This window comes from Castor canadensis, chromosome 1 (assembly GCF_047511655.1).
Source record: "Castor canadensis chromosome 1, mCasCan1.hap1v2, whole genome shotgun sequence".
NCBI lineage: Eukaryota > Metazoa > Chordata > Mammalia > Rodentia > Castoridae > Castor > Castor canadensis.
Window position 1 is genome coordinate 21,092,001 of NC_133386.1, and position 15,634 is coordinate 21,107,634.

At 41.3% G+C, this 15,634-nt stretch overlaps 1 protein-coding gene and 1 pseudogene across 1 annotated transcript; both read left to right on the forward strand.

The window, feature by feature from the left end:
- Positions 1-4,088: 4,088 nt before the first annotated feature.
- On the forward strand, positions 4,089-4,811 carry Sf3b5 (splicing factor 3b subunit 5). The gene has a single exon (XM_020187153.2). It carries the CDS (start codon positions 4,223-4,225, stop codon positions 4,481-4,483), a length of 261 nt encoding a protein of 86 aa, XP_020042742.1. The 5' UTR covers positions 4,089-4,222; the 3' UTR covers positions 4,484-4,811.
- Positions 4,812-9,210: 4,399 nt separating this feature from the next.
- Positions 9,211-9,711, forward strand: LOC109701623 (GTPase RhebL1 pseudogene; annotated as a pseudogene).
- The last annotated feature ends 5,923 nt before the right edge of the window (positions 9,712-15,634 follow it).

Below are 15,634 nucleotides of genomic sequence, written 5' to 3' on the forward strand. Positions count from 1 at the left end.
CATTTTCCTTATAAGCACTGCAATGGTCTAATTTAACAACAGCAACAAAACCCTTTTCAAGTTCGAAATGTATTTTTCACAAATGTAAGTATGTAGGAACCGAGGGTGTAACTGAGTGGTAGACCACTTGTCCAGCACCCACGAGGCCCTGGGCTCCATTTCCAGTGCTGAAAAAAACCCAACCCAACTTACATATGGCGTATCACTGTATGCAACTGTGATGGTTTGTTACGGTTAAATTCTCCTTTAAATTCTGTATGTGGCAGTTCTAACTTGCAATATTTCGGAACGTTGACTGTATTATGGTGGGCTCTGATTCAATACAACTAGCATCTTAGCCAGGCACAGAAGGAAAGTCACATGATGACTCAGAGAAAAGATGGCCATCTAGGAGCCAAGGAGAGAGAGAGAGGGTTGGAATCAACCCAACCCTGCACCATCTCAGTCTCCAGTACTACGAGGATATAAATTTTACTTTGTTATGGCAGCTTTAGCGATGCAATACACTTTGATCCTTAATTAATACATGTAAAGTACCTCCATCTAGCTTTAAAGGGTTTGGAATTTGAGAAATGCTCTCATATTCCCAGTCATTTTTCTTTTCAAACTTGTTTTTTTTTAATTAGCATGTAATAGTTGTACAGGGGATACACTGTGATATTTACATATGTGTTTACAATATATTTTAGTTAGATTTACCCCCTCCATTGTTCTCCTCCCCCCACCCCCGGCCCCCGTTCTTTAGAAGAATTTCAACAGGTGTTTTAATGGACATTCATTAACTATCTACTATGTTCTACAGTGTTAGGTACCAGAACTAGGGGAGAGAATTAGACAAACACAGACATGCATGAGTTATGAGAACTGTGAGACCAGAGAAAGGACCTATTAAACCTCCAAAAGGAGATAGGGTGAAGCTGAGACTTAAGAATGAAGGCCATTGCTTTTGTGCAATGTACCCTCTTACTTCTGTGTGATTTCTTCACTCCCTACAGCAACTCTTCCTTCCTCTGTACTTCTTCTTACCCTCTTGTTGTGATCATAGCTCTTTAAGGAATTCCTCTCTGACTGCTCCATCCTTACTAGTCTGGTAAGATGGCTCCTGGGTGCTCACTGAACCCATAAATAGCTGCATCCTCTTGTATTTTTGCCTACATAATCTCAGTCTCATGGACTAACAAAATCCAAGGCATGGATTCTTTGAAGCTTCTGGGAAAGTTTCTGGCTCTTCTCAAAAGCCTCTGAAAAATGTCCCTTTCACTTGATAGCCATCCTCCTACTTGCTACTGATAAAGCTGATCTATAGTAAGGGCAAACAATGAAAGGAAAACTAAGCCCACCCAGAGTCATTCTTAACGATATGGAAATACTAGATTTTCAGGTTTTTCTTTAGGCGATCACAATTTCCAAGAGGCTTTTACTGACAATTCTAAATTCATGTGATGAGCAAAGTATCAAGAATAATCAAGATATTTATGAAAGAAGAAAAGTATATAGGCTTTCACTCTTATCAAATAGTAAGACTTATTAAGAATATAGTAATTAAGATCTTATGTTACTGGTAAATGTATAGACAAAAGAGAGAGTGAGGAGAGAGAGAGAGAGAGAGAGAAAGGGAGAGAGAGAGAGAGAGAGAGAGGAAGAGAAGTTCCAGAAACACTCATGAATATCTCACAGAAGCACTGAAACTGAGCAGGGGAAGGATGTACTATGTAATGACAGATTGGTTATCATTGGGAACTAGATAGCCATTTAGGAAAATATTAAAAATTAGATCTCTAGAGAAGTTAATTTGAGTTTACCTCCCACTTCTATTCTGGGCCAAGAATAAAAGTCTCCAAAAAAAAAAAATTAGATCCCTAAAGTAATACAAAATAAAACTAAAATTTTAAAGATCTAAATATGAAAAAATCAGAATTCTATAACTATTAAGGGTAAAAAAGGATGTGAGAGTTATCTGGCTGCGACATCTGTCATCCCATTGATCGGCAGGGTTGACTCAGCTGATCTGGCTGGCTAGGTGAGTGTCCCCTTCCTTCCTCACCGCTCCATGTGTGTCCCTCCTGAAGCTCAGTTGAAGAGGAGACCATCCCCGATAGAGGAGGTCCATTCTTCGTTCTTGGGTCAAAGGTATACCAGCAGCTGTGTTCCCCTGCTAGAACCTCCAAACAAGCTCTCAAGGATATTAAAAAAACCAAAAAAACAAAAAACCACAACCTCTTTTTATGTCCCTATGGTGAGAAAGGATTTGAGTTTCATTTTTTTAAACCAAATGCAAAAAGCACAAACCATAAAAAGCTGACATATTTTACTACTTTAAATTTAAACTTCTGCACAACAAACAGTAACATAAAGGGGAAAAAAACAGCCTGGGAAAAGATATTTTTTGCACACAACTGCAAGCCTGGCATTCTGAATATTTAAAGATACTCCTAAAAATTAGCAAGAAAAAGACAAACAGCCAATAGAAACGAGCAAAGGATAAATATCCAACTGACAGAAGTAGAAATGAAAATAGGCCAATAAACACAGAGATGCCCAGCCTCCCTAGTAATGAGGGATATGGAAAACTAAGTCACAATGAAATTTCATTCCACCCATCAGATATGAAAATATGACAATACCAAACACTGAGAAGTACCAGGAGCAAAATGAATTGTCATCCTGCTGCTGGAGACCCAATGGATGGCCTCACCGTGAGGGGCGCCTTGAAGCGTGAAGACGCTCGACCCTATGTCCTAACGATGGCAATCCTCTGTATGCCTCACAGAAACTCTTCACATGCATAAAAAATACGTACGAGAATACTTTTTTTTATTAACCTGTAAAGATTCTACCTATCAGTGGAGGTGTGGTATTTCCATTCACACTCACAGTCAGCATTGTCAAATCCAACCACCCTTTCTCCACCTTCCCACAGCATTGTTCCCACGAGAAAAATACGGGGGACATCCATGATTGGTGTATGTATTGATATGGCTGCACTGGTACGTTGATTCAGTGACTTACTACACAGCAGTAAAAGTGAACGAAAGTTACGTTTATCAACATGGATACGAAAGGGACAGCAACTTTTATAACAATATATACAAAGCGTTATTTATATAAAGCTTTAACATATGCATGACAATATTAATTTTGTTGATGAGTACACAAACTTTCAGTAATCAAAAAATAAAACAGGATTAGGAACGATTAACTCCTGAGTTTATTTAGGAAATGAGCTTCACGATTATTCATATAGTATCATTTCTTTAACAACAAAGTTGGAAACAAGAATGGCAAAAGGAGGCCAGGCACGGTGGTGTAACGCTATAATCCCAGCAGGCCAGAGGCCGAGTTCGAGGCCAGCCTGGGCTACACAGCGAGACTCGGTGTCAAAAAACTAAACAAAAGGCAGGAGGGGAAGGTGCGGCACATCCAGAAGGTGAACCCACACGGTGACCTGTCTGCCACGGAGTCCCTTCTCTCTGGCCGTAAGTTCTTTACCCACTCACAGGAAACCGGGGACGCAGGGTCCCGGCGCGCGCGGAGCAGGTGGGCGGGGCCTCGGGGGAGGGCGGGGTCTCGAGAGGAAGGGGCGGGGCTTGACCGGGAGTCGGGGCGGGACTTGACTGGGAGCCGGATCGCGTCCCAATGGCCCCTATAGCTGCATCACCAGCTTAAATAACTGCACGCTACACAACTCCTAGAGGCAAAACTGGGACCAGCACTCGGGGCGGCTGGCGACAGAATGACCCAGTTACACCAAGAGTCCCTGTAGTCCTGACCTACTTGGTTTCCCATTCCTTCTCCGTCCCAAGCCACCCGGCTCCCCGCCACTCCAACGCCGCCCTGCGTTAGGCAGGCAAGTGCTTTTAAAACGCGTGGAGTCCCGGAAATCTGCGTCCGCGAACTCAGGAGACCACAACTCCCAGCATGCAACGCTCAAACTAAAAGGGGCCGCCCACCACTTTGTGGACCATCATGCAACGCTCTCAGAGGGGGGGCGGAACAGTTGCAGTGTCTTCTAGGCAACCCCAATTTCGTGACAGAACGCACTTCCGCTTCCGTCTCTTTACCCTATGGCTGAGCGTCTACGTAGCTTCGTCACAATGACGCCATTCTTCTGCGACTGTGCAAGTCGGGAGGTGGTGTGTTAGCGGCGTCTCTCCGGCGGGAAACCTGAGAGTGGCTACTCGCTTGTGGCCTCTGATCTGGGAGCAAGAAGAAGAGCGGCGAGATGACTGACCGGTACACCATCCACAGCCAGCTAGAGCACCTGCAGTCCAAGTACATCGGCACGGGCCACGCCGACACCACCAAGTGGGAGTGGCTGGTGAACCAGCACCGCGACTCGTACTGCTCCTACATGGGCCACTTTGATCTTCTCAACTACTTCGCCATTGCCGAGAACGAGAGCAAAGCGCGAGTCCGCTTCAACTTGATGGAGAAGATGCTGCAGCCCTGCGGGCCGCCAGCCGACAAGCCCGAGGAGAACTGAGACCGCCTCCTTGCCACCGCCGTCCTCCCGCTTGCCGTCATTGCCCGCGAATTTTCCTGGTGTGGACCTATTCTCCTTCAGTACTCGTCTTTCCGCGTTCAGAAGTGCTTTGCCTTGGGTGTCCCGCCTGACCCGCCTTCATGGGGACTCTACGGAACTTGGCATCGAGACACCGTCTGGAGCCCTGAGAACTGGGCGCGGGTTATGGGAGGTCCTAGACCTGGCAAGAGCCATGGCAAACGGCACTGGTGTGAGACGGCATTTGGAGGCTCGTTGTTGGCTGATTATCGTTGTTGCTTTATCCATAAAGTTTAGAAATTGTCAGATCTCTTGGTGTGCACTGCTTGTGTTGATGGGCGGATTCGGGGAGAGCCCTAGGGACCAGGGTTTCCCGGGTAGGAAATGGGGATGGGGGCGGCAGCACAGCACCTGCTCTCAGGCCCTTAAATCCACCATGCACACTTCTATAATATTCCTTCATCCCAACTCCCTCCTCGAGCGTTTATTTCGGGTCTACACTGCCTTCACGAATTGAGGTTTTCTTCGTCATAATATCTTTTTCTCATTTCAAAAGTATTTGCTGTCATCGACCCTGCCTGAATTTGTGGCCGTGTCTTCAGAAATGTCAAGCCGGCAAATGAGTTCTTTTATTCATTCATAATTCAGCAAATTTGTTGAGTTCTATGTGGCAGACATTTCCCTAGGCTTTTGACACTTACATTACGCTAGTTGGGGAATAGGGAGGCCAAATAAACTGTAGAAATAATAAGTGTTAGAAGATGATGAGAGATGGGACAGTTGGTAGGGTTACAATTTTAAATACGATGCTTAGGTAACTGAAATTATGACATCTGAACAGACTTTTAAAGGAATTGAGAGAAATAGCCATGTAGAAAACTGGAGGAATTGCTTTCCAGGTAATGGGAACTGCCAGTGCAATGGTCCTAAAACTGGGAGCGTGTGTTTGGCTTATTAAAGGAACAGCACGGAGGAAGTACAGCTAGAGTGAGCAAGGAAAAGCCCACAGGAACAGGAAGCGGAGGAGGAAACCAAGAGTAGACCCTTGCAGGCCAATACAAGAACATCTGAGGGAGGGTATCAGTGACATGACCTAATGCATTTTAGAAAAGCGGTTCTCAATCATTTGGGTCTTGGGACTCCATTAGAGTTAAAAATTATTGAAGACCCCCAAAGAGTCTTTTGTTTACGTGGGCTCTAGCTGTTAATATTCACCACAGTAGAAATTAAGACATTTAAAAATATTTAGTCATTCGTTTTAAAAAATAAAACATTGCATAATAAAAAAATTTATGGAAATAATCATGAAAAATAACTTTCCCAAAATATGTAACATAGTGAAGAGAATGGCTTTTTTGTTGTCATTTTCTCCAATATTGGAGATTGAACCACAGGTTCTGGCATGCTAGGAAAATTCTCTACAACTTGAGCCACGCCCCCAACCCCTTCCATATTTCTGGTTTTTTTTTTTGTGGTGCTAAGGATAAACTCAAGGCCTTGTGCATGTTTAACTGCTGAACTACATCCTCAGCACCCCCCCCATCCACTTTTCATAAATATGTAATACAGGAAGAATATTTAGCCTTTTCAGATAGTTGTGTGTATTCTTTGGTGATACTCTAGGAAATCAAAATAGTGGTGGTTTCTTAAAGTTACAATGTGGAATCAAACCAGACCAATAAACTTTATGTTGTGTTACATTAAAACTCATTCACCTATTTTGAACCAGAAATGGTTTGGAACATTATCAATTGTTTGGAAAGCATTAGCTCACTGAGTAATGCAGGTGTTCCAAATGTTGACACATTTGTACACATAAAAAAATCACATTCATTAATAATCACCCATTGCATTAGGAAGTCAGTCTCAATGCTTTCTACAAGTTTAAATTCTTGCTTGAAACTTTCTCAATGAAACCCCAGCAGCACAGCAACTAAGAGATAGCATAGATAAATGGGACCTCATAAAACTAAAAAGCTTCTGTTCATCAAAAGAAATGGTCTCTAAACTGAAGAGAACACCCACAGAGTGGGAGAAAATATTTGCCAATTATACATCAGACAAAGGACTGATAACCAGAATATACAGGGAACTTAAAAAACTAAATTCTCCCAAAACTAATGAACCAATAAAGAAATGGGCATGTGAACTAAACAGAACTTTCTCAAAAGAAGAAATTCAAATGGCCAGAAAACACATGAAAAAATGCCCACCATCTCTAGCAATAAAGGAAATGCAAATTAAAACCACACTATGCAGCCATGAAGAAGAACGAAATGTTATCATTCGCTGGTAAATGGATGGAACTGGAGAACATCATTCTGAGTGAGGTTAGCCTGGCCCAAAAGACCAAAAATCGTATGTTCTCCCTCATATGTGGACATTAGATCAAGGGCAAACACAACAAGGGGATTGGACTTTGAGCACATGATAAAAGGGAGAGCACACAAGGGAGGGGTGAGGATAGGTAAGACACCTAAAAAACTAGCTAGCATTTGTTGCCCTTAATGCAGAGAAACTAAAGCAGATACCTTAAAAGCAACTGAGGCCAATAGGAAAAGGGGAACAGGTACTAGAGAAAAGGTTAGATCAAAAAGAATTAACCTAGAAGGTAACACCCACGCACAGGAAATCAATGTGAGTCAATGCCCTGTATAGCTATCCTTATCTCAACCAGCAAAACCCCTTGTTCCTTCCTATTAATGCTTATACTGTCTCTACAACAAAATTAGAGATAAGGGGAAAATAGTTTCTGCTGGGTATTGAGGGGGGGGAGCGGGAGGGGGTGGAGTGGGTGGTAAGGGAGGGGGTGGGGGCAGGGGGGAAAAATGAACCAAGCCTTGTATGCACATATGAATAATAAAAGAAAAAAAAATAATAAATTCTTGCTGCTTGAGAACTTGAATTTGGTTCCTGGTAATAAATATGTCTTTTTCCCTTAAGTGACAGGCCCATTTGGTTCGTTTTCAAGAATATGTCTACCAAATACCCCGATCCAAAGTAATCTAGGGCTGAGCGTTGCCTAGCATGTTTCAGGCCCTGGGTTCAATCCCAAACACTGCAGAAATGACAAAAAATTTATAATTTGTTAATCTTTCATGTAAAAATGGTGTGTCTTAGAAAAGCAGCAGTTTGGTTTGCAACTCAAATTAGCAAAAAGTGCTTTTCCCTGAGAAAACCATCACTCTTTGTAGGCAACAGGAATGCTTTATAGACCCTTCCAATTTCATCACAACGTGTCTTTAAGGGCTAAGATTTCATAATATTAGTGACTTTTACTGCTTTATTAAGGACATTGTTAAGTGAAACTGAGGGGTTTTTAGTTTTATTTTTATTGAGAAAACGTGGCAGAGTACAATGATTACTAATAGTTTTGTGCCACTGTCTGGTTCATGCTAAGTGCTAGTAGTTTTATCAGTGTTTCTTTTGTACCATCTGTGCAAATGTTAACAGTGAAAAAGGCAACTAAAATCACAGTATTATTATGAAAATAGTTTGACTTCACAGATTCCTTGAAATTCCCACTATCTGTACTTGAACGAATGACAGATGGTAGGTGATGTAATGGTTTTTTACCCTGGATATTTGGCAGACATTTTCTCAAAAATGAAATGGGCCATCTCTCCAAGAAAGCAACTGAAATGCTGTATCAGAGGCTTTCTGGTGCTGTGTTGAGAATAGACATGAAATGGAACAGAGAATAGAAATCTCAGCAATTAAGTGTCAACCCTAATGGTTTTCCCTCTTTTACCTTAAATAATAGGATTGAATTATAAACACCATCCTTATAAGACTTGACAAAGGTATACAAATTGTTATTACGGTGAGCCCCTGTCCCTAATTGGAGGCCGTAGCAATAAACCAACAGAAATGACAACCCTGGAGAGAAAAAGGAAAGCATAGTCTATGTGAAGAACTGAATAACATGTGCATCAAGAATTGCAAAACTTGAGAGGGAAGTTAGTAATTTAGAGAAAGACCTCTATAAACTAGCTAGAACTCACATTAGGTTATACAAGGGCAAAGATTTCAATTTCATTAGCTGATGTGTAAGTGTCTAGAACAGTGTCTGGCCCTTCCCATGGTTTCAATAAAATGTTGAACATTGAATATGGGAAGATAGGACTTAGTCCAGACAATATATTACTAATTCAAGTACTCAGTCTTCAGCTTCACCAAGATAGGTGATACCAAAGAATGCATTGTAAGCATGCATCCTATCATAGTCATAATCGCTAACATATTGAGAGCTTTCATGGCATGCTGTGCATTTTACATTTTATCTTATGTAATCTTAGGAGATTTTATCTTTATTTTAAAGATGAAAGAGGTTGGACAAATTAATTTGCCCAAGTCACACAACTTGTTAGCTAAGACTATATTTGAACTAGGTCTTTCTACTTGCAAAGTCCAAATCTCAACTACACTATTGCCCCAAGTAGATCTAATATATAACAAAATGATAATTTCATATTAGTTATTGTCTCAGATTTAAAAAGTAGAAATATTAAAAGCTTAGTGGATGTCCTGCTGTGTTTTGATCATATGACCAGCTCTGGCCTGAGGTTTGTTTGGGTTTTTCTTTAGTTTGCCAGTGGCAGCTTCCAGGTGAGCGACTTTCCTCCATAGATGCCTCCCTGTTTACACCCTGAACTCTTCTTGGAGCTCTTAGTCCTCAATTCTGCAAGCTCATTGAGCAGGTTCCTGTTATGCTGTTGGTTTGCTACAAGAAGACAGTCATCCTCCTATCCAACTCTGTAGGGAAGACATCTGTAGCATATCAATTTGTGGAAGGCGAGTTCTTAGAAGGCTATGATCTTACAGTGGAGAATTCTTACAGGAAGATAGGTGACACTTGGCAAAGATGAATTTGATCTAACCCTGTTGGACCCAGGAGGGAAAAATGAGTCCAGCATTCTACCCTATTCATTCGTCACTGGGGTCCATGGTTATGTACTTGTTTATTCTGTCAGTTCTCTGCATGGCTCCCAAGTCACTGAGAGTCTGCACTAAAAGCTACATGAAGGCAGTGGGGAACAAAGCAGATCTTCTGAAAAGAGAGGTGCAGGCAGTTAATGGGAAGAAGCTAGCAGGATACTGGGGTCCTGCTTCACAGAACCAGCTGACTTAAGGCATTTTCACCAGTCATCCAGAAGATTGACCGGATGGAGAATTCCTGTGGGAAAGAAAGTCAATGCTGTCTCCTATGAGCCCCCTGCATGGGGTAACTGCCTTGTTTCTGCCCCGGAATTTGCCAGGCTCCAGTGGCACTTGCAGACCCCGAGGACCTCACAGGTTTGGTTGCCAGCTGTATCCCCGATCAGTGTGGCACTGTCGTATTTGCACACTTTCCCCAGGTTCAAGTGGCCTGAGTGTCAGTGTTTACCAAGGGGCGAGGATATCTTATGGACACTAATCTCTAGCTCCTGTTTTCCTAAATAAATTCTGTTATGACCTGAGGGTTTGGGATATGAGACCTGGACATTGTGTATCCAGGACCCAGCCTCCTGTGTAGGTTTTGGATATTGTGTGGGTAAGGAGTGCTGGTGATCCTGAAGTAGAGGTGACTGTCTGGGTGGCGGTATGTACACACAAATAAACAGAAATCTTTTTTTTTTCATTTTTCATAGCCTATGTTCATCATACAGGGGGAGATTTGTTGTGATGATTCTGTACATTGATTAGACTGCCCCCCTCCCCCCACCCCCTCCCATCAACCCTACTGGTTCATCTTCATGTCTTCCATTCAACCCCCCCTCCCACAAGTACCTCCCCACATACACAGTACCTATTTTAGTCTTGTCTTTCATGTTAATTCCAAAGGTAATGTTCCAAGGGTTTCTCAGTGTATCCCAGCTATGATTATACTTTACTTTGATCGATTCAACTCCCTCTATAAACAGAGAAATCTTTAACAACAACAACAAAAGTCAGGTGCCTCATGCATGTAATCCCAGGTACTCAGGAGGCAGAGATTAGGAGGATTGACATTCAAAGCCAACCCTGCCAAAGAGTTTGTGAGATCCCATCTCAAAAAAACCTATCACAAAAAAAGGCAGTGGAGCTCAAGATGTAGGCCCTGAGTTCATACCCCAGTACTGCAAAAAAAAAAAAAAAAAGAAAGAAAGAAAGAAAGCTTAGTGGATTATTTATACCAAAGAATATCATATCAACCTTGTAAAAATGTAACTTATAATAAATTGAATAAATAAATACAATCTTAGTGATAATAGTAATTTTATGTGGAAAAAAATCCATTTAGGTATCTGAAAGTAAAGTGCAGCCCAGAAAGTAATGTGCAGCCCAAATAGATTTAATTGAACCAGTCATTCTTATTCTTCTTGTTCTGGTGTTGAACAATATCTGTATCAAACACAGGAGGGCAGCAAATGGTAGAAATTACTTTTGGAAACAGCTGTAAACTTGTAGATTTCTGCTAACTTCAGAGAGAAATCAGCTGTTTCTACATTTATTCACTGTGATGCTGCAAGTAGGAAGCCGCTGGGTGAACTATAAAGTAATAGGCAAGTTTTTCATTAGACAAATTTGTAGTGATCCTTTCCAGATTGCTTCTTTACCTTACAAGGACAGGGCATGCCATGGATCCTGCTTTTGAAAGGATGAAAGTTGGCAAAATAAATGCAGCAGCACGTAAATAGCTGATCCTTAGTAGCCAGTGCTAAGTACCGAGGAAAGACGTAGAAAAAAGGCTAGAGGGGTTTTCAGGAAGAGATTATTGCAAAGTGCCAGAGAGGAAGTAGATGAGGACAATGTTGAGAAAGTTTTTGAGTAGGACCTTGAACAGGATTTATACAGATCAAGGCAAGGGCAAGGCATTAAGAGCCTCTGGGGGTATCACCAATTGCTTTGGGAAGAGCAGAGTCAGATCACTTTTCCCTATTTTAGACTGTTCTCTCCCCCTTCCCCTTTCCTCCTTCTCCAGGTTTTTGCTGCTGCTGTTGTTGTTGTTAGAACCTTGCTATGTAGCCCAGGTGGACCTTGAAATTGTGATCCTCTTGCCTCAGCCTCCCAAGTTCCTGAGGGCTGGATTACAGACATGTACCACTATGCCTGGCTCAAAACTGTTCTATTACTTCTAATAACTTATGGTTTACAAGGTCCCCTACTCTTTGGCCCCTACTTTCACAAAGCTAGAAAACCAAACTCCAAATCCTAGAATTACAGCAACAGTTTTATCTATTGAATATTTACTCTGTGCCAAGGACTTATCTAAATGATCTTAATCTTCCTAACAAGCCTGAGAAGGTTGTTATGCTGTTATACCAATAAGCACAGATAGAGGAAAATTAGTTGTTTGCCTAATATCACTGAGCAAGTGAGAAGCAGAGCAGGGATTTACCCTCAGGTCTTAATTCCAGCATCAAAGCTTTTCATAGATAAGGGTTTCTAGGACAGTGTTTTTGGAGGGTTGTTTGTGTTTTTTAGGGATGTGGTGAGGGGAGTATCTGTTAAATGTTTCAGAAATGCCACACACCTCGGAGATTCATGCTTCAGAAGAAAGTTTTACAGTAAGAAATCTTGTTTTATCATTTCCTAAACTTATTTGAGCTTGGAAATCCTTTTCTCAAGAAAAAACAAGATAGCTGGGCGCCAGTGGCTCATGCCTATAATCCTAGCTACTCAGGAGGCAGAGATCAGAGGATCATAGTGTAAGCCAGTCCTGGGGGCAAAAAGTGAGAGCCTATCTCAAAAATACCAATACATACAAAAAAAAGGGCTGGTGGAGTGGCTCAAGTGGTAGAGTGCCTGCCTATTAAGAACAAAGCCCTGAGTTCAAACCCCAGTACTGTAAAAAAGAAAGAAAAAGTAATACCAAGACAATGTTGAGAAATGTATTTGAGGGTTACTACTTTTGGTAAATGTTTTGATTTTGTTTTTTGTTATTAAATCCAGGGCCTCCAGACTGCTTGGGCAAGCCCTCTGCCACTTGAGCTATGCCCCCAGCCCTGGTAATGAAAGGATTCTAAAATAGAAAAATTATGTGTTCAACTCTGGGCCTGAGAAAGATGATTTTGGCTGCAGGGTGGCGGTTGGAACTCATAACCACAGTCAAGTCCCCTCTCCTGGTCTGCAATCCCTCACCGCAAAAAGATTATCTTTGGGAGCAGAAGTTCTTTGTTCTCAGCTCTGATTTTTTTTCCCAACTCTCTGACACTGGTAAGTTAAAAATATTAGAAAGAAAGGCATTAAATGTATCACACAAATTAGTGATAAAACTATCTCAGGTTCATTCTTTTCCAGGACTAGAGTAAGGGGGAAAAACAATTTTACTGAGGAATCTGGATATTTTTGTTCTCTGGATGTATTAGCAACTGGAAGATGTATTCTGACAGTTCACTTCAGCAGTAAATGATATGGCAACCAACAGTTGGTCTACTTGGGAGAGGTGACAATTTGTTCTTAATTTAATTGATTTTTTCTCTCACCTCCCACATTTCTACCAGATTCTACATGTTCTCTGTCTTCCTTACAGGCACTGCACATATACATGTCATCATCATATCCACCCACTTGGGTCACTGAACCCTGAAATAGTGAAAGCTGCAAAGTGGGGAGGGGTGCTGGTGGGGAGCCAAGGTATGGAAGCGTCTCATCTCTCACAAGTTGGTCTGCTGCAAGTGGCCCTTTGAAGTGCTCTCTCTTTGATCTGTTACCTCAGAATACTTCCTTTTCGCTGTCTCCCTCATTTCCCATCCACTGTTCTTAGTGTTATCTAGTCCCCTGCCTCTCCTCTTATCACCCTGTCCTCCTGCTTCAAAGTGTCTAATCCTTGCTTCCTCCTTGTCTTCTCACAAAACAGTGGCCTTCAAAGCAGAATGTCTTCATAACATTAAAAATGGGGATGGGAAGAATGCAGTAGGTAGTTTTAGGGGCTGTTATGCAGCATCAAAGAGGTGAGGTCTTCACCTCCTCAGCATCCCTTGCCTCAGTCCCATGCTTAACTGGCTGGCCAGTCTCTAGTCTGCCCATCTCTCATTCTGGTCCACTGCTGTCTGCTCCACCATTACTCCGCTCTTTAAAATGACATTGCTAGTACCAGCTTCTTCAGCAATTTTTTTCATCAATTTTGATATAAGTTTCAGATTATATGTTCTTTTTCAGAAAAAAAAAAAAAAAACAAGGTTTTTCAGCACTTGGATGGAATGCAGGCCCTGGGCCCTGGCACCCTAGGCAAGTAATCTACCACTGAGTAACATCCCCAGCCAAAGCTGTCTTTGTGTAGCTAAAAATGTAAGAAAGGTACAAAGAATAATAAATATAACGTAGATATTCCTTCTACCCCAAATTAACAAGTGTTTCTCTTTTGACAACTTCCTTCCCTTTTTTTTCGATTTAAAAAATTTTCAAGTAATGTATGTACATATACCCCTTTTTTAAAAATGAAAGGAGGCCTTACAGATAAAATAAATGACTCCTGTGACCATTTTTAGCCCAGGTTTTCCCCTTGCCTCCCGACCATTCCTACCTCCCATGTCCAGGAGCTGTTATTCTTATTACTAAGAGGCATTCCCATGTTGTTAGAAATATATAAATGAGACAGGTGGTTCTTCAAAAAGCTAGACAAAGAGTCATAAGATGATCCAATAATTCCATTCCTACACCCAAAGGAATCAAAAGCTAGGATTCAAACAGGTGTTTGTACGCCAGGGTTCATTGTAGCATTACTCACAATAGTTAAAAAGTGGAAGCAACCCAAGAGTCTACCAACAGGTGGATGAATAAGTAAAACATGGCTTCTAGAATATTCTTCAACCATAGAAATGAGTAAAGTTCTGATACATGCTACAACATACATGCATTTTGAAGACTTCATTTTAAGTGAAATAAGTAAGATGCAAAAAGATAAACATCATATGATTTCACTTCTATGATATACCTACAAGAGGCAAATTCACATCTGAAAGTAATCAAGCTTACTAGAGGTTGGGGGAAGGGAAATTGGGGAATTATTGCTTGATGGTTGCAGAACTTTTGGGTAATGAAAGTTTCAAAATGGTGGTGATGGTTGTACAAGATTGTGACTGTAATAACACTGAGATAACTGTATACTTTAAGATGGTTAAAATGGCAAATTTTATGTTACACATGCATTTTATTAGAATTTTAAATTAATAATAAACATACCAAAAGCACTGAATTATATGCTTTAAGTGAATGAATTGTGTGGTGTGTAAATTATCTCAATGAACTTGTTTTACTTTTTGACACAGGGTCTAGGAACTCACTGTGTACCCAGCCTTGGGATCATCCTGCCCCGCTTCCAGAGTGCTGGGATTACAGACATGTACCACCACTCACAGGTCAATAAAAGTATCTTAAAGTTGTATGTTTATGGCATTTGTTATACATATGATTTGGTGCTTTTTCACATATATTTTTAAGGGCAATCCAACTTGAGGGCTGTGTCCATGTCTATTCCTTTTTAATGTTGCATTGTGGGAATATACCACAATTAATATATCCATTCTAAGGACTCTTAGGTTGTTTCATTATTGCAGACAGTGCTACAATAAACATCTTCAAACTTACCTCCTCAGGTGTGGAAGATGTCCGGATGATACAGGTGTGTACCCTATATTTTGAAAAGTGTATATAAACATAAGGTTCTTACGGTCAAAACCTTGACTCTTGGTTGTGTATTTAACAAATGTTTTTGAACCTGCATCAAGGTAAGTAGAGTTATGGCTTTTGAGGATCTTCTAGTATGTGTGGAAGAAGACAAGTAATCGGTTGATTAGAATAATCAACAGGTGTTGGACTGGAGCAATTCAGTCTTCATAAGGCAGTCAACTCCTCCCTCTGTTTTTCATCTGGACCCACCTTGGCTGCTCACTCTTCCTTTGCTTCTGTCCCCATTTTCTCCCACTGTTTCCATTTATTCTTAAACCCTCCAGCTAGCCTCCTTTTTTTTTTTTGATTTTTTTTTTTTTACTAAATTGAGTAATATTCACAAACGTCACAAAACCAGAGGCTAACTATAATCCAAATAATTTTGAAAAGCTTGAAATAAGAATGTAATGAGAGAACATGTTTTTACATAATAAACCTTGTTGGGGGGAGAAAGAGTGGGCAGGGGAGGGGGTGGGGGGCAGGGGGGAGAAATGGCCCAAT